The 19,806-nt window shown below is 42.2% G+C and overlaps 1 protein-coding gene across 5 annotated transcripts in view; it reads right to left on the bottom strand.

The window, feature by feature from the left end:
* Positions 1-142: 142 nt before the first annotated feature.
* enox2 (ecto-NOX disulfide-thiol exchanger 2) overlaps positions 143-19,806 on the bottom strand; it is an 88,786-nt gene continuing 69,122 nt past the window's right edge. For all 5 annotated transcript variants that reach the window (XM_077733225.1, XM_077733223.1, XM_077733224.1 and 2 more), the window contains 11 exons: positions 17,395-17,601; positions 14,741-14,974; positions 13,372-13,584; positions 11,358-11,464; positions 9,083-9,197; positions 7,225-7,412; positions 6,087-6,218; positions 4,113-4,169; positions 3,123-3,219; positions 2,102-2,187; positions 143-736 (listed from right to left, as the gene is read on the bottom strand). In XM_077733225.1, the coding sequence (XP_077589351.1) occupies positions 605-736; positions 2,102-2,187; positions 3,123-3,219; positions 4,113-4,169; positions 6,087-6,218; positions 7,225-7,412; positions 9,083-9,197; positions 11,358-11,464; positions 13,372-13,584; positions 14,741-14,974; positions 17,395-17,601 (1,568 nt within the window). In that variant the 3' untranslated portion in view covers positions 143-604. The remainder of the gene's footprint in view (positions 737-2,101; positions 2,188-3,122; positions 3,220-4,112; positions 4,170-6,086; positions 6,219-7,224; positions 7,413-9,082; positions 9,198-11,357; positions 11,465-13,371; positions 13,585-14,740; positions 14,975-17,394; positions 17,602-19,806) is intronic.

The following is a 19,806-nucleotide window of genomic DNA, read 5'->3' as shown; positions in this document are numbered from 1 at the left end:
CTTTTATCGGGCATGCTTCGTCTGGTGCGACTTATACTCAGGTGAGAGTTGGGGCCGGAAAAATATGGTAATTCTTCCTGGAAAAAATTAAAACAAAGTGAAAACCCATCAAACTGAATGTGAAAAACCACCAAAACAGAGGCTTATTCAAATTCCCTTTTTATAATCAAAAATACAATTCAAGCATGTACAGCGTATAACAACAATTCTATGCGATTCTTCACAGGCTTTACATCAAATGAGGAAATATATGATATCTTTTTTCATCATTTTAGAATCTGTGTTCAAACACGGAAGGACAACGTAAAACCAAATGAAAAGAAGAGGTGGGCGGGATGGAGGCCGCAGGATTTCAGAGGTTTTTGAGAGTTCAACCCTGATGACGCCGCAAATGATAGCCCCCCCGTGAGGTCCTGCTCCCTCCCACCCCAAAGGCTCAGAAAGCTTTGAGGCCTGACCGACGTGAGTCGCTCACATACGAATCCAGTGAATGGTCTTCCTCGACTCGCGGAGAGCCGCGGCCGTGTCAAGTAAACATTCCTCTAACTGTGGAGACGGCGTCTTGGTAGCCGTGGAGGGATGGGCGTTCCCTCCGCGCCCGCCCTTACGTGCTCCTAATGCCTTGGAATCCGCAGAAGTTCCAACGTTTCTCCAGACTGGCCCCCACGCCCGTCAACTCCTGCCTGAAGGTACAGGGCAACCGGGAAAGGAGAGCCTCCACCTCGGTAGGGTTGATCTACCAAAACACAGCGGTGTTTCAAAATAAAACAACGCAATACTATCATTTGGATAATGAGATTGCTCGTCCAATGTTGCGTGTCGACTCGCTGTGGTGTGACATGCGATAATGGCGTCTGGTGTCACAAGATAAGCAGTGTGGACCTAGCTTCTGTTTTTTTTGTCCACCTTCTACTATTGGTCCTTGCAGGAGTTGTTCAGCCCTGGCATATTGACAAATGTGGGTGCATGCTACCCTAATGAGTGTTGTGCACCAGAAAATACGTGGGCGCCAGCGTCGCGACGAACACGACAAGTCGTGACATCTTTCCTCTTTCTTTGACGTTTGTAACAATGGTGTAGACTACAAGGACATTTCTTGGAGCGACTGGGTCAATATTTTTTATCATATGTGGCCTATTTTGGACTAACAATCCAAATAGTGATTTCATTTTAAAAAACAATTTAAAATCTGTTGCAGGGAAGGACTGATGTGAACTCATCAATTGAACGTCAATGTTTCTTGCCATTCGCGTCTTAGATATATTGATCATTTCAATGGACTTTAAATGGTTAATATGGATTTTAAAAAGAAGTGAATTGAATTATAGGCATTATGAAAGAAAAACGCCATCATTAAGTAGGGGTACTACCATATCCATGAATCCAGAAGGCGAGAATTTGGAAAACCAGCCTGTGTAAGTGCAAGAGTAATAACATGTCTTAAAACGTCACATGCAGACGGAAATAAAACTAGTCGACCAGACGCAGACATTTGATTGATGCGGCTGTTCGGCTTGCGGCGCCTTGGCCGGCGAAGGATATGTTTTTAATATGTTCTGGCATCGGGAAATATGGACCGACCGGGCAGAAAGAGCGAGATATGCACGTCATGACATTTCCGCCTAGGAAACAGAAACCAAGTGCCCAAAAAAGTTACCCTTTTAAGTTCTTCCTATAAATATCTATTCAGAGAGAGCGACCACGTTGGAAACATTGAGTGTTTTACACAAGCAATTATAAGACGTTTCCTAATGAGCAGTTCACTGAAGAGGTAAGCAGCATCGGGCATATGCTTTCTTAAGGAGATCAATAAGCCTTTTGGCTTTGTGACTTAGTCAATTCGACTTCAATTCAGCACCATCACAACATAAAGGTGTACCTCGTCTCTGATCATGTGTTTTTGTCAACTAACCTACGTTTGAAGGTTAACAATTTTGGGGGTATTGTCTTGTGGTATCTAGGCTTTTCAATCCCTTGTTTTTATTTTGTAAAAAATGTTTTTAAAGCAGTCATCCAACACAATTTTAGCTGAGGTTTTCTTGCCTTTTTGCGCTCAGTTTGTGAACGTCTAAAGTGTTAAAGCGACGAGATGAAACGGTACCTTGGCATCGAGGCGCTGCAGGTAGGAACAGATGTACTCGATGCTAGCTCCAAAGGGATGCACATGCAGGAAAGTGGAGATGATCCCTAAAGGGAAGACACGAAAGATTGTGCATTAATACGAATGATAAAAGGCCTCATACAGTATGTTGTATGTAATAAGGCGGCACCACTTCATCTCCAGTTGAAGTTCCGTTTAGAGCGAGTATTAACAATGTTTCTTTTTAACTTCTTTTTAGTCAAGGCCTCGTCAAAGACAACCTCTCCCCCAAGTGAAAGTAACCATCTGCTTTCTGCTCACATACTGGCCCCCGGAGGGCTATGATACACCCGTTCTGCTTATACCAAGCACCTGCACAGCACCCAGAGATCGACCCTGATGGTGGCTACCAAGGCTGCCGTCATTGCTTGAGGCTTTTTCGCTCTCTCTCGAGGAAAACACTTAGCGTCCCTTGGAGCCAATAGCTGAGCAGGAGCAATGTGCTGTGACCAGCAAACAAGTGGGAACACAGACATTGATGTTACTCAGACGATCTCGGCGCATTCAACTGGGCTTTCAAAGGAAAATGAATGAATGACGGTATGATTTACAGCTAAAAACCTGCTTTTCAAGTCTACTCCAAGGTCAACTTCAAGCACTCCAATGATATATATCTTTTAAAAAAGGGAAAATATAATGTTAAATCCATTTATCATACTTGTTTTGGTACCTTTTAGGGGTGTTTCAAAGTTAGCCGGCATAGGCTCCAGCACCCTTGCACCCTCGTGAGGGTAAATGAATGAATGACCAAATGTGATGTGCATATATCAGAATGACAGGTCTTCATGGGTTATATTTTCTTCTCTTAATGAGCAAAAATTGTTATTTTAAAGGCCGCATGTAATAGATATATTTTTAAAAGTATTTTAAATGTATCATTGCATTTTTCACTATAAAATGCTAAACACAATACTTTTAGTTAAACTCTGACACTGGGGTCACGTCAGACAACCCAATTATAAGATTGACTCTTGGTTCTTACCCACGAGCAGAGCTTCTCTCTCTGAGTGGACGGGACTGTGTGACCTTCTCTGTGGTGGACCTTCCCTCTCCTGATTGCAAGACGCTGTCGTACTTTCCTGTATACACACCAGCACAAAAACCCACATTTGAAATACACCATATTATGTAAAATTATGCAATTGTGCCTGCGGAGGCACAGCGCCTTAGGCTCCTCCCCTGGTCGTCTTGACAACGAAAGTCACATTTCAGGACTGACCTTTGCGGTATTTAGACTTGACCAGATCGGGAAGATGTTATTGAGACGCCGGGGAACTGCTTTAAATGAAATAAAGTATGCTGCATTTCGGATACTATTTTCTTATGAGATAAATAAGCCAAGAGGATTAGAGCAAAACAAAAAGAGCCAATCAGCATGATAAATGGAGGCAAAACAAAAAAAAACATCATACATGGAGATATCAACCAGGGGGATGAGGCAGTACTTTGCCCGGAGCGACACACAGGCAAAGTACTATACTTTGAAAGAATGATCAAACCGTTTGTTCGGGTGCAGTGACAGGTGGAATAATGTTTATGTCAAATCAAAAATCTAATCAAAAAGCCTTGATTGCCATTATACAAAGCTGCGTATAACGAAATTGGTGGTGCAACTCCACAAAGTGTGTTTTCCCAGTAAGAAAAAACATAAATAAGCAATATAAAAAATATAAAACGTCACATCCTGGCAAGGTAAATTCTAAAATATTGTTTAGCGTCCTACGTAATATCGCGTCGTCTCGACTCCCCTCCCTTCGCTACCACACACAGTCAGGCACCCACCCACCAGCCCACCCACCCACCCACCCACACACACACACACACACACACACACACACACACACACACACACACACACACACACACACACACACACACACACGAGTAAGATTTTTGTGGCTAATGTTGAGCTAGTAGGAATGATGTGTCAATGTCACACAAGGGGAATGAAGGAAGTAAGGCTGCCACCTACATTGGTTAGATTAGCTGCCTCCTCACTGCCTCTGTCGTCGACTATGGCTCGTTCCGACTGTAACACAAGAAACAGGAAATAGTGATGAGGACTGTTCAGAGTGCCTGAGTATTTCCAGGGATCCATAATAGGCTTGGAGGAAAACGTGAGAGCTTATTGGAGGGTAGAGTGCTTCTCTTTTGATGAGAAAGCTTTCCACCTAATGTTCTAAATATAGATAAGATAGGTCGTTGGTTGATTGTGGATTTCTTTCAGCGTGACAGGCAGGATTGGACAAATAAAGGATGGTTATTTTGTTATTATCTGTTGCACGGCACATCGCTGCTTAGCACTGTACCTCACGGGTTTGAAGATCAAGTGTTCAATTATGGCCTTTCTTGTGTTGAATTTTAAGGTTCTCCGTGTGTCTGTGTGGTTATTCCCTGGGTACTCTAGTGTTTGCACATGTACATGCATAGCAGGTAGGACATAAAAGATGAAAAAAAGACAAACTATCATATAAAATGGCAAAAAATATAGCTTTTCCTATTCAGTCTGACTGTATCCAACCTCTTGGTGTTGAATACCTACGCTTGGAGGTCAAATAGTCTCGGTTAACCCAATGGAAGCGGGTCGGCAGTATGATATGAAAGCGCTAACGCATGCTTACGCCATGATTACTGGCGGGAATAGCAAGCGAGTGGGAGTCGGTCAGTCGATTGCTGGAAGAGATCTCGTCAACGTGACAAATCACCCGATGAGTGTGGCTAATCTTGAGGGAGACGCACACCCAGAAATGGATTTTTCTGTCTCCCATTAATGAGGGTGCCTCTGACAATTCATGTTTGCCTCCACGCTGGAATTTAATTAGCATATTTCTCCCTCTGCGCTGCATTTATTATAAAAGCCATTGACGTTAATGCACTATTGACATGTCTGTCACTAGGCAGGATTGGAAGAAGGAGACTTGCTCAAATCCATCTCTAAGTGGATGTATGCTTCCAAACATGGACTGTAATAATATCAGTCCTTGGGCTCGCTTTTAACAAAGTCCATTCCTCTTGCCCGCATTAGCGAGCGGGCAACATTGGGAATATGAGCCGGCAGCACCTGAAATCGATGGACAAAATATTGAGCTTCATCCTCTACTGACGATGCGGGCCCTGGCTGATCGATATCAAGCCCTTTGGATGATAAACACGTCCGAAGGACGGGCGCTCCAGTAACAATGGCGAGCTCCAGATGAATAATCATGACGTGAAAGATGGAAAGTTTAAACAGCACAAGTCTTGTGACATAACGATCAGCCTGATGATAGAATTTAAGATTACTTTGCATTTCATCTTAACTTTGACAGACAACAGCCCCTTTTGTTTGAGTGATACATTCCAGAATGCCCCAAAATGGGTGAAAAGAACATTTAAGCCTCTCACGTTTTGGTGTAACATTTCCGAATGTAGCTATAATGAAATACATGAAAGTAGACAGAAAATGTCCTTGGTCTCTAAATTCGGACATTCAATTTAGTGCATTTTTGGGAGAGGAAACAGCTCAAAAGGATAAATAAAGCAGTTGAAAAAGGCCACAAGGATTTCAATATGGCACAGTCGCTTGGTTACGTGAGCTACGTGCTCGATGCGATGTGGCCAAATGAATCGGCTCATTTGGTAGCAAAGTGCGGGAAAATGACGTCCCATTATAGAGCGTCTTTGAAAAGAAAAAGAAGAAAAAAAAGTCCAAGTCAAGCTCGTTGGGAGGGAAACAAGAACATTAGAAGACTCAAGCGGCAAATGGCCACTCTTGCTGGGCTTGCTTCAGTCGTGCAGCACACAAAAGATTTTTCTTTTTTAATTTTAACAACAAATGATGCTGTCAGTGTGAGTTCATTCAAATGAAACAGGTACATTATGTTTTAAAGGTGATTATTACAAACGCATTCTACATGTAGTTGGGAATACAAAAGGGAAATATAGTTTTGGACTGTGTTTGTGTTACCTGTGTCTTCTGTAGGTTTTGCAGTCCTTCTTTCAGTGTGTGGACTTGATTTTTGAGCGCCTGCCGCTCCTCCAGACTTTTCTCCAACTCGCACTCCCGTTGCTTCAACTCATCACGCATCTTCAGGAGTTGCTGCGATGAGAACAATAAGAGAAACAATGTGGAAATTTGCAAAACAAATATTTTCCATTTGAAACCAAAGTGAAGCAAAATGTGTTTGAAGAGCAACCTGAGAGTATGTTACAGCAACATGGGAAAATTGAAAACAAAAAGTGATTTCTCCTCCCTGATCGTGAACAAATATTCTAATCGGAAGAATAAAGGGCCCCCCTGTGGTGAGCAGACGTTTCTGAAAACAGTTTAATGTGGTGGGGGGTCTTTGTTAGACTCTTGTACGCTCGCTAATTCACCAGGAGGAACGTGAGCGAGATGAGTCTAGTCGGCACGTGGACACCCTGGCGAGGGAGACCATTTTGCAGCCTTCTAATTCATTTATTAATCCATTCACCTGCACAATGTAAAAGGTAATTGCCTACACTGCGAGCGGACATGAGCAGCAGGACATGAATGGAGTGTCTGCTTTTAAGGCATAACACAGTGAGACTAAGAAACCAGTGATGGGAGATGCAATTGATGAAGAAATAAGAAGGTCTAGTGCTTTAGAATATTCCCTGTGATGTTCTTTTGAGGGTATTCTTTCAATGCCATAACAATGTGGTTTCAAATTAATTCAATATCGCCCCCATTAAGTAGTAATTATCTTGCCTGGGCTGCGCTTCCTTGTGTCCATTTTGGCATCGTTTCAAAAGAAGCATATTAGGAGTCTAAATTGAATAGTCAAAAAGACGCGTCAATGAAATAATGTGCCTTTTTGCCTTTTCTTCTCTCATTTTTAACACCACCACAAAATAGGTTTGCAAATGTGTGAATTGGAGCCAATTAGAGCTGACAAACTGACCCAGTGCTTTACATTATGACGATATATACTGTATATGTTCAGAACGATACAAAGCTTTCAAATGACATTTCAGATGTCTGTCGTCATAGACCTCTTCCTATACGTTAGTTTTTATGGAAAGCGGTGCATAGCGTAACCTGCCTGACACCTTAACATCTTCATAACGTGCGTGGGTTTTACCTTCTGCATGCCTTGCAGCGCCTGCTGCAAGAAGCTGAGCTGTTGAGTGTGCGTGCTGTCTTCCTCGCTCCTGATTGGTTGATTCTTGCCCTGCTCCTGCTTGAGTAGCTCCACCTCGTTACGGTAGGCGTCCAGCTGACAGCGCAGCGAGTCGTTCTCCTCCTTCAAGGCCTCGGCTTGCAGCACACCTGTGAACGGAAAAATACGAAAAATACAAACGGTCAAATTTCAAAGTATTCAAAATGTGGTCAAGCTCAACATTGTCATTTTTATATACAGAAAAAAAAGTTCTAATAGAAGTGATCCTACTTTGCGATTTTTCGATTATCGTGGCCATGTATGGTCTACATTAATCGCAATATTCAAAGGATTGCTGTATACCTAAGAATGCCTGGTCGCCAGACAACTATTAGGAAACAATTAAGTTCCCTTTTGTGAACATCTGCACAATGTTTTCATAACAGTTATGCAAAAACCATCTTTCTAGTGTACATTTCTTTGCTTTTAAAGAAGACACAGTGAGCTAGAGTCTATCCCAGACACCATTAATTCAATATCCCTCACAACCCATGATCAACAGCAGATCAGCGCCTTCTGAAAAGACGGGATAATCCCAGAGCGTTTTGTCCGCCAGATCTCCCCTGGACATATGACCTGACCTATTGCACAGAGCCAAAAGACTTGTTATTGTGCGCCCATCTCTGGGGAAGTCAACTGGAAGAAGGGGCGCAAAGCTCTTTGGGTAAAGTAGTGCAACATGCTGAGGGGAGATAAGAGCCACCGTGAGAGTAAAAGTGCAAGCTTTGCCGTGCGTATTTATGAATTTTGCTTAGCGCACTGTTAACAAACATTCACTGAGGACGACTGTTGTGTTCTGGCAGGTTTGGAGGTGAGGAGTATTGATCGGAGGTGTCAAACACGTGATAGGATTTGGCCCGTTTGATATTTAACCGCTGGGCCTTACGGATTCGCAGGCATCCGTGATGGAGGGAAATCACGCTACACGCACAGACGGCACAATCTTTCTCTTTTTTTTTTTTTTTTATTCTCGGGTCTGACGCATCATTGATCGAGGCCTAACGAGAAGGCTTGTTTAAAGGTCAAGGGTGGAAAGTTGACTAGTGAGCTCACGGATTCTAGCCAGACTGACAAGTGCTGTCAAATCAGTAGGCAAAAGAACTAATGACCATTACGTTGCAGGAAGGAGTTGCAGAGGACATACCATATAGAAAGCCCACATTTTTTTTCATGCCTGAAAGTGAACGCAGGTGTAAACAAGTGGGACCAAGAGGTGCGGCTAGGCAATCCATTTTGACTGGGAGAGGCCGGCAGCGATCGATAGCCTCCCTCAGTGAAAAAGGATTGGACGGTGAACGTTGTTAATGGCAAGCAATGAAAAACTTGGAAATGGTTTGTAAAGAAACCACAGTATTAAATAATTAAATGAAACTGGTAACACATTTTGCAAGCCTAACTAGTTTGTTGCCCGGAAAGCTGCGATAGGAGACAAATTTGGGTTAAAGGAAGCATGTTTGTGGGGGGAGTAGGAAAAAAAGTGTTGCATAATGGATGAAACAGTGTAGCAACCACCATGTTAATTAGCCTAGCAACACGATCACAAAATGGAAAAATCAGGACAACGATGAGGCCAGAAGGAAGTGAAAACTGTGGTTTGGCCGGTAGGTTTGGCGGCACAGTTCCATTTTAGTGACTTTAGAAACAGTCTCCTCGTTCTATTCTGAAATCCAATCAAGTGAAGAGACACGGTTTCTCAGGTGCTGCTGCTTTGGCTAGCAACGTAGTTTAAAAATGGAACTCATCCAGACCAATGTTCACATGAGTTCAGTGAAAGGTTCACCTGAATCCTCTGAATCTTTGCTTTCTGGCGACTCCTCCATGTCGTCGTCGGACATCTCCATTTCCTCCTCGCGCCGGATGTCCATCAGCTGCTCGTTGTGCATGTTTCGAATCTCCTGGAAAACAAAAAAAACGGCGGCGTCAAGTCTCGCTTTGGCAGCGCTGCCATTACAGGGGAAAGAAGTGATGATGGCAAAGGCTGACTCTATTTCCGCTCTGCAGAAAACTGCCAGGGACCATGCTCATTTTGGATCACTGATATTATTTTATGCATAGTCAGAAAATTCAATGTCTCTATCCTATCATGTCAGCAGCACCAGTTTTATTCAAAAACCAGTCAATGGCAGCAATAGCAATCAACTTGCTGTGTTTAAGCACCACAGTATTAAATTTCTGTTCACAGAATCGCAAGGCAATTGGATTAAAATGTTGGGACCATTGGCTCTCCACTTCTGCTCGGTGGGGAACGTGCATCTATGACTGAAAAACAATAACAAAACACAAGGTGACACGATCCCTGTCCCACTAGCTTAAAGGTGCTATTAGAGGGTCGTGACATGACGAGCAATGGCAGTGAACTGTGGCGATAAACGGCCCTCCGTTAAGGAGCTATCTTCAACACAGGCGAGGGAACTGATCCTATGCCCTCAACAATCAGACACAAATGTACACATTTGTACAATTCACTTGCTCTTCTTTCTGTTCAAAAGAGAGCAACAAGAGGATGCTTTAAGTTTTAATACCGCTGTCATAAAGTCAGATGAGGTGTGGCCTCAGGGAAATGGATGATTGGTCATGGCCTAGCTATGCGTATCAATCTACGGTATAGCTCAAGCAAACCTCTATCAAGGGTTAATAATAAAAGCAAATGCAGTCATCATCGTAAAATCAACAGACTGGAAAAAAACTCTTCTCCCAAAGTGCCAGATGAGGCTTAAAAACAAAGTGCCTGAGAGTAAATAAACTTGGAGCCATCTGTGAGCTGACATTTTTCAGACGGAGCCTGATGGCAGAGGTCACGCACAAACACCTGCAGACACACACAACCATCTGCTGTGTACACGCATACCCGCAAAAAAAGCTAGCTGAGGAAGGCAAGTTGTAGTCTTGACTGTGCCCGAGAGGACGGAGCGCAGCTTTCAAGGCCACAAAATGGCCACTTGCGTGACGATCAGCTGACTCACCTTGCCTTGCCGCTGTGTTCTCGACACGGAATGTATTAAACCAGTCAAACGCCAAGTCCGTCTGTCCCTTTGTGAGTATTTGGCTGTGGAGCGCCCGCAAAACGCTTCCACAACGCCAACTTGCATCGTTTAGCAGGAAGTGGCCTGTCATTTTCTCGCCTTTTATTTTATATGTGACGGAATGTCGGCTGCAAAAGTGACAAGCAACACTGGTGGAACCGCATCTGGCTTCAGTGAAACCATTTGTACTTGTGAATAATTTCCTTTCAAAAACAAAACAAAACAAATCAAGTCTCCATGGAAAGCCAGTAAAATTTAATCTATCCCCCTCCATTAAAATAGATCTGTATTAAAAACAAAAACATGATCTGGACATAAAATGGTTGGACTGTCTGTCTTTAAAGGGCGTTTTGTTAAAACACCGATTATCTGATTCCGTTGGATTAAGTCTGCGTGTGAACAGCTGGATGTGAGTCGAGGCCTACAGCTGCTTCTCGCATCTGTTCTTGTTTGTATTTAACTATTCACCCTTCTCAATAAATATTTAAAAGTGACTGAGGCCCTTTTTTTTCCCAAGCGCATATCATATATCCCAAACAACCCTAATTGGAGAATTTTTAAATCAATAAATAAATGTATGAGGTAAAGACTTACCAAACCGATTTGAACTTACAAGGTCCAGGCTGCACCAAAATCCGGATACTACCATTAAAAAATGAGCTAGAAATGATCTTAGTCTATCTATTTGGCAACCGCATCCAGTCATGCTACAAATGATTCGCTGAAAAAAAAAAGTTTAACAAATAAAAGTTTTATTACCTCACTTTTGGAGTACAGCTAGTCACTTGTTCACTTCATAGGGGAGGGAGGCAAGTGATGAAACCTCAAGTGTTCTAGGACATCTCGGCCTTTTTCCAGTACTTACTGTCAAATGGAGTCTTTAAAGCTCACCTGTCTGATTTCAGTCATGCTTGATTTAACAATCAATTCAAGAAAAAAAATAAACATCTTTCCGGCACATGAGGAAGAGTAATTGCATCAGTTCGGTAAAAAAAAAATACATAAAAATAAAATGATATATGTGGCACCAACCTCGGCTTGCTTGCGCCACACGTCCAGGTTCTTGCGCTGCGCTTTGGAGAAATGGTCCCATGCCTTTTGTTTGGAAGCGGCTTGGAATACAGACACAATCTGCTCAACTGCGGTGGGATGCAGAGGAGGGTTGGGGGGGGGGGGGATAGGATAGCGGAGACCATCCAGAGATCAGAGAGAGAGAGACAGAGAGAAAGGTGGGAGGGAGCAGAGGAGCGAGAGAGTGGAGTCAACTATAGGGGTCTTAAAAACTGACTGAGTGTATGTGTTAGTGTGTGTATAAGCATTTGGTCTTCTCACCTGTGGTTGTTGTGCACATTTTGATACATTCTACATGGGTAACTGGATCGGGACAATCAATAATTTCCCCTAACTTTATATTTGGATGGTTACCGTAATTCTCAGTAAATTACGGTAGATGGATCTGGTTTAACTAGAAAATCCAAATGAACTTGAGGACAATTGGGAAACATCAATGAGTCCAATAAGTATGTGTGTTTTAAGCCACAACCCCAATCTGAACATCAAAAATGTGTGGCTAAAATAGCATCGGATGATGGAATTATTCAAGATTGAAACTTTCAGGTCTAAGATTTTAAATTACACTACACCAGAGAAGATGACAAAAAAAACCCGACACAATTTGCTGTCACGTCGGGTGGTCTAGGGATCCCACAGATCCTGATGCATACAATAGGGAAGTCAAAAAGACCACCAGATCAGAAGCCCGTGTGCACGTCGAGTAGCGAGAGAGAAATCAATTACATCGTCCCGTGCACTCTGGAGTTTGATGGAAGTGATCGATATTGAAGGCGGAAGGAGTGGGTGTGTGCTCACCCTCTCATGCAAGTCCAGTGAAAGGCCGTTAGACTCTTTCAGCTCGTGCTGATTAGGACTATTTATCTTCTAGGAAACACACGTTGCTTTGGAGACTTTTTAATTGTCATTTCATAGCTTGTTCATTACCACAAATTGTATAACCTACAATAACAACGAGCTCTAGTGCCCTGCTGCAAATACCAGCTCTGTGTGAAGTAATTAAAAAAATTTAGAGCAGATGGAGTTTTGTACGCCCTTACAATCTTTATTTGGACAAATGTGTTTTTGGAATGCTATGAAACTAAATTAGCATTTAAATTTGTACTAAGCGAAAGTCAAGTTTAAAACTGAGTAAAAAAAATTTTAATAATTGTGTGGGGGAATGTGTTAGAAATACAAGAAAAAAAAGGAAGGTAAAAATCAAAACATGGTGGAATGAGTCCTCTGAATGTCATATGTGACTTATTAATACTGGATGGGAATCGGAAATTATTTTTTCTGGTAAGTATTGCTAATTTGGTTTTCCAGTCCATAGTATCTCTGAACATATTGAATAAAAAACTGAATCTACGGGAGGGCTTTTACAATCCTTCAGAAAAAGACAGTATATAGGTAATACAAAACCACTGGACACTTTGGGCCATCTAGTAAATGTTTAAGTGCACAACATTACAACAGCACGGTCGGGGAAAATATTTATGTTACCACGGGAAACACCGGGAAACAACAAGCTCTAAAGATAAAAAAAACAGACTGTACGGAGTAAAATAGAAGCTATGAAACTACTTGGGGAAAGGCCTTTTAAAGGCAAAAGTGTCAATTCAAAAGTGATGCAGCGAAAACTAAAGTCAACCAAAAATGAAAAGCATTTGGGATCCTTGTAAAGAATGCTCGCTGTTACCTGCTGATGGTCAAACTTACCGTCGTCGAGTCACCGTCTCCCAACAACAAGTAATGACACAAATAAAATGACTTACTTCTATTCCAGCATCCAGCGCTTCAGATAGAAATGCCTCTTAATCAAGTAAGCTTTTAAAAAAATTTAAACCAATATGCCCTTCCCTTATGTAAGCCTCTCTTGTCCCAAACGCATACATCAAATTGGAAACCAAGAAAGAGACTGAACTTAGTCAATCCTTTTCCGTATGCAGTACATATAATAATTTCTATCATTCAAAAAGGGTTTGTCACTCACACTGAGCCAATATGCCGGACAGCGCCGTCTTGAATTTGTCCTTGGCTTCCTCCATTTCTTTTTCATGTTGACTCTTCTCTGTCATCAGGCGGCGGATGTGGCTGTTGGACGACTGGATCATGGAGTAAAAGTTGTTGGCGTTGCGGCGGTTGACCTCGCCTCGCTCCAGCCACGTCAGCAGCACCCGCACCGCCTCGGCAAACTTACTATCATCTGGTAATAGACAAGGCAATCGGGTGTAATTAGATGACAAAAGTCTTCACTGCTCACCTGAGAAGCATTTTTCTTGCCAAACCTCCATTAGACAGAACATTAAAACAAAAACAAATAAAAAAATGAAATTAACAAGGGCCCTACTGGGGAAGCTGACCTTTAAAGTCAATACAGTTCTTACTTGAATACGAAACAAAACACCCCTGCGGGTTTGAAGAGCACCGACAGGAAATATGAAACAAACCTGCCGGGCGACCTTCCCTATGTCAAAGTTATTGCGCTTAAAAAAGAAAATCAATCAACTGAGTTCTTGGCTCTGATACAGGCCAACAAGTTTGATGAAATTCTGCAGCTGTCGGCGACAACAAGAGCGAGGGGAAGGCTGGAGGAAAAAGATGAAGAATTAAACCAAAACCAAAAGGTAAGAGAGTGGAAATCTAGCCAAGGGGATGAAAGCAAAAACACACGCATGACAAATGACCTTACACAGACAAACAGCGAAAAAGGATGGGGTGAGCTCATCTATAGACTGTCAAGTTGTAAAGTGCCTTTGTGAGCCTGTTGCTATCAATAGCGGGGATTGTTCTTTGGGAGAAGAGGGAAAAAAGGGATTCCCCTGGCGAGCGCTCGCCCGCCTAACTCGGGGAACGCTTCATTTCAAGAGCCGGTGCCAAGCGATTAAAAATAAATCCTTGCCCTGGGTCGAGAGTTGAGAGCCAAGAAAGACACGATGATGGAGAGCACCTTTCAAGTAAAAGGGTGTTGTGTTATCAGGTATCCTAGTACTGAAAGAGAGCTGAACGTGTCGGCCCTCATTTGTGAAACAAGTTTGTTCAGCCTGAAACACAGAGAGGACACTTCAAGAGAGTGCAAAGAGGAGGAGACAGGCTTGAAAGGGATTCTCTTAGTCCGTGATCCAACTTGATGGATTTCACCTTTCAGGATAGGATCTTCCAGAGGGGATCATTTAAAAAAATCTATTACAATTTGGAGTTTTTTTTCAAGGGAATGTGTTTATTTGAGTCTGAACACGGCCAGAGCTTGGTCAGTAGAGGGTGTGCAGACTTATATAGCGTTCCCTCTCAAATAGCTTTTGAATTTTGTTTTGATAAAACGACGTTTGTGGAATTTTCTTTTATTTTATATGATACTTAACCTTTAATCTTATCGCCCAGCTGGCTGCACTCATGTTCTGAGAAGTGCACGATGGGAGGAGGTGAGGGCGGTCGGAAGCGATCCTCCTCCATCTTGCGCCGGTGTCGCTCCTCTCTGGCCATCATGCGCTGGCGACACTCCCACTCGTAGAGGTCGTCCCGGGCCTGGGCGAAGTCCACGTGCAGGCGGCCAGTGTCTTTTTTATCCGTGCTGGATCCCAAACGGATACGATAGCCTTGAAAAGACAGCAGAAAAGACCACAAGGTAATCTACAGAACACAATGGAAATTTGCTCAAAGATTGTGAGCAGGAAAAGTACCGGCGTTGAGCGGGGGTGTCTAAAATCGAATTGGATAGAAAATGACACTGTCATTGTTACATCGATAGTGACAGAAGCCTCGGTTTGGACAGCGAGTGCCATGCATTCAGACTTGCATCCTACATATAATTCACAAATATATGAATCTTGAACCGGACAGCTCCTCATTGCGGCAATATCATTCCACAAAGTCGTAAGATGGAAAAGGAGACATGAAAGAGGCCTTAAGAGACTTACTCGCCATCTCTCGTACCTTCCTCCACATGCAATACACCTCAGATCATCTTCCCTAATTGTGTTTGGGACATATGATACTATTGATTAATTCCATTAGTCGCCATCCTTTCTGCTTGATGGCTTCTTTTGTTTCTATATGGTGTACAGAGTAGACCTTGTAAGCAGGTACGCAGTGGTTGTATAGGAGTATGGAGTATCAAGAGTGTTTTTTGGTAAATTGAGTCTGTAGAAGGGGGATACAAATGGGTTAAAACGATATAAAAAGGTATCACTACATACTGGAGTGCAGGAGGAGTAAGGAGAGTTATACTCAACGCTAGTTATATTGCACTTGACATTGGGCATTTGTTTATAGAGGACTCTCCCAAAAAGGTGCATGTTTGTGGTCCAACTACTCTAAATGAACTACTCATTTACAGTCATTTTCCTTTTCATGGAAACTAACAAGTAGATTTAAAGGTTCATTTTGTGAATGACTCCTTTACAAAATGACACAGAGTGTATTTTTGTCGAGCTACCCTACAACTCAACAGTGCGGCGGTGTCCAGTGTGTGTGACTCACTCTTTACTCACTCATCACAAGTGACGGTAGAGGTGGTGGTGAGAGAGGTTTGTAATGGGCATGGGGATTGTGCAAACAGGAAAAGAAATGAGCCCGAGTCCGAGGGCTCCAAGTCGGTTCTGACGTGCAATCGAGCACCACTTCAATATTTCATGTGGTGAAATCTCAGAGTGTGAAGGCTAGGGTCTATGGAATATGTGTGTACGTGTTTCCAAACTACTGGCTAATACATGATCTGCAGATCCACAACAACACTACAAACCCTCAGTCAGTTCGTTACATAACCACACCCTCAACCATGCTACAGATCTCCTGCTCACTTGAGTCGAACTGTATTGAACCCGACTAGAAAAATAAACACCTTCCTTTAACTTCACAAACACCAAATGGGAAATGTAATTAATGCATATATAGGGAGGCTCTGTTTTGGCGCATTAAACATGGCGATTGGCATTGCACATAAGACAGCGCCCGTGTTTATGATTAAATGACTGTTTAATTCCATGCCAATTTACAGTCAAGATGAAAATACAACAAAGAAAATTACACATTGTGCATCTAAAACGGCATCTGTTTGAGATACGTGACACAAGAACGTGCCAAAATCCAAGCTAACAAGAAAATAGTGACTGGTGTCGTGTTATGGGTAATGCTGAAAGATGTATATATGAAACAATAATATTATATAGCGTTTCAAGCTCAAAGTGTGTGATTTGTTAAGAATTTGAACGGTCTATTTTGGTAATTCCCAATTGCATTTTTTCGCCATTCCAGCTATCCAATTAGGAGCTTTACTTGGTTTGTCTAAAAAATTAAATAAAACTCCCTTGGGTGATCCATTTTTAATAATTTCAGCTCCCTAAAGTTAATGCTCCACGAATCCCACCCAATAGTTTTGCAAGACAGATGGCACGGGCTACAACAATACTCGATTACCGTTCGCTGTGCAAAGCCAGGTGTGACTCAGCATTGCGGCAAATAGGCTGTTTATGACCCAGCTGCTAAATCATTATCTTAGTCACAGTTAATAATGCAGGGCATTGTTGTCGTTCACATTGACCCACAAGCTAAAACTATTGTGAGTTTTCAATTATCAAAGAGTTCATTGACGTTGAAAAATTATTTGGATTAAGCCATGAATAAGGCCTATTTTCTATGGTGCTTATTATTAAAGAATGAGCTGGAGACTAAACTTCCTGACTGTGGTCTGGAGAGGGACACCGTAGATTGGTTGCCAGCCAATTGCAGATCACATTAGACAAATGATAATCACACACACGTTCAACCCAAGGGCAATTGAGTGAACAACCATGCATGTTTGTAAAATGAGAAAAAAACACCCTAACTAGACTCAAGTGCCATGAAACCATGTTTTATTCAATTTCCCTGTCTCCCTCCTTCCCAGGATGTTCTGGGTTTAAGTGTCCACTATCTAGGTGTCACTACCAATTTTCAAAAAGTTGGGCCAAGTTTGCGTCAATGGGTGAAGGAATAACAGCCCCATATAAGAGAGTATTAAAACAAGAATGTTCCTTACCTGACAGGAAGAGAGCCTTGTCTACCGTGAACTCTTCGGCAAATCGAATATGACAGAAGTTCTTCTTGCTTTTGCGAATAGCCGTGATATCGCCACACTGCCCGAAGACTTCCATGATAAGCTGTTCGTTGGCGTTCTCGGGCAGGCCGCCGACAAACACCGTCTTACAACCTGGGGGGCGCTCTCTGGTTGCCGGAGGCGGAAGATCTGTTGGTAAAAAAAGAAATTAGGTGTATAAGCCAACATGCTATTCTTTCAATTCAAACGCGTCAACAAAAAAAACAATTAAATATTTAGCCAAAGCAAGAACATTCTGTGACAATTAAATTGTTGAGGCAACTTCTTGGCAGATAATAAAGCCCAAGTCACAACAGTATTTTGTTATTAAAGCAGAGGAGGGAGCAGTAGCGACAATTGAAAAATACTAAATAATTTAATATGTGCTTGTAACCCCTACATCTGAATAATGTCGGTTCTGTCGGGCTCAATAAAAGAAGACGATTAACTGCTATAATACATCAGACTGAAAGGGGAAGAAAAAAAGAGATAGCTGACTGTTATGGTGAAGAATCATACAAATCCATTAAGTTGTTCAAGCAAAATTTCCAAAGAGGGAACAATAAAAAGGAAAGAAAGTAATCTAAATTATCTGGTTCTCATGTGTGTCGCCTGAGCAAACACATATCGTTATCAAAAGCAAGCACATGAATGGTTATGTCTTGGGAGAGATAGCTTTTTGATTGTATTTGTAAGATTAATGCGACTAGTAAAGCATTCCGTGCATGAAAATGAACCAAGTATAAGGTTTCTTTCCATCACAGCAATCACTTATCCAAAGGAGAGGAGTGTTGACTGATCTCATCTCCAACAAATCAGCCATGGAAGATACGTATGATTGGAGAAATTGATGACAGCAGAATGGGATCATCAAAGCCACGTCAAGGATGCTTCTTGTACTCTTGAAGAAGCTTGGCGAGGTTTTAGACAGTCTGATTTTACTATTTGAACATTTTTGACAAGAACTGCAACTCTTGATTCACAGTTGCAGTCAAGAAAGAGTCCCTTAAGGAGACACTATGCTTTGAAAGGCATTTAAATATGCTACTTTACAGGCTTGATGGTAAGTTGATCTCTAAACGTACCCATTATTGCATAGCATATTAGGTACACATTCAAACAGAGTTCGATTCCTGGAAGCTTGCGAACAAGAACAAAATAAACTAAGGTTTGAGATTAAAAACCCATTACAAACATGCCAGGGATGTTGCTTGAACTCTCTAAATTTCCACTTGGTATGGGACCGATCTTGAATGTGCCCTGGGATTGGTTCTCAACCAATTTAGGGTTTTCTCCGTCTGTAGCACATAGTTTTCTGGTTCCAGAATTCCTCGCGACTCTTGTGAGGATAATCAGTACGGAAAATGAATGAATAAATTGAAGCTTGTATCTGGAAAAACTCAGCCATTCGTATACATTATCAAGCCAGGCCGCTGTTTGATTGTTTCAATGCATTTCTGGGTTGAACAGTTGAAATTTCCCTTGTTGAACTGGACCAACCCATCAACTCACACGCTAGCATGTTGGAATCGGGCCAATCTGGAGGAGGCAAAAGGGTCTGCATATAAGTGGGATGGGGGGTGGGGTATTTTGAGCAAAGGTGAGATGGAAGTCAAAAGAAAAGAGGTAATGCACACCGACAGTTAGGTTATTCACAGCAAGGAGATGGAGGGGGAAAATGAAATCTTCAACGGGAGTCGGAGAGGAAGGAGAAAGGGTTGAAGGTTTTTTTCACTCAGCTAAAGGTCAGTCAGAGGGGACGCTGTTCGTGGTGTTAAGAGGGGGGCTCTGATTTAAACCATATGCACTATTGTAAGCATACTAAAGACCTAAAGCTTTACTAAACAGAGCAAATTTGTGGGAGCAGAGTAATTTCACAATAATAATCCTTCACCTTTCAAATTAAAATTTCAGCCCACTATTGCAGTGAGAGTAGCGTGTGCTCATTTTATGTTCACATTTGATTTTGCTTGCTTAAATTTGTGCTCACACACAACCCCCTTGACGACACACGTGGGGTATAATTACACAGCTCCTCCAACAATGTTACTGTTGCTTATTAAATCCTCAAATCTAACACTTCATTTAGAGCAAGAGCTGTCAGACTCCTTTGCTTCAAGTGCTCACCAGTAAATTCGAAATGTCAGACATGTAAAAACGTTTCAACTAAACTCCCAAAAATTGTTAATCTAATTTTCTTCAACACAACGGTAAAGTTGATGGAGAGGAAAATAGTGCTCTGGTTAGTTAGCAGCAGTAGTCATTATAATTCTATAAATAAATGGATACGTTGTCCATTATTTATAACCAGCATGCATGTAAAGGTGTCCTTGGGTCAGCCTGGAATGTGTGTGT

This window comes from Stigmatopora nigra, chromosome 14 (assembly GCF_051989575.1).
Source record: "Stigmatopora nigra isolate UIUO_SnigA chromosome 14, RoL_Snig_1.1, whole genome shotgun sequence".
Classification (NCBI taxonomy): Eukaryota; Metazoa; Chordata; class Actinopteri; order Syngnathiformes; family Syngnathidae; genus Stigmatopora; species Stigmatopora nigra.
Note: the sequence above shows the minus strand (reverse complement) of the source record. Positions and strands in the feature narration are given on the sequence as shown.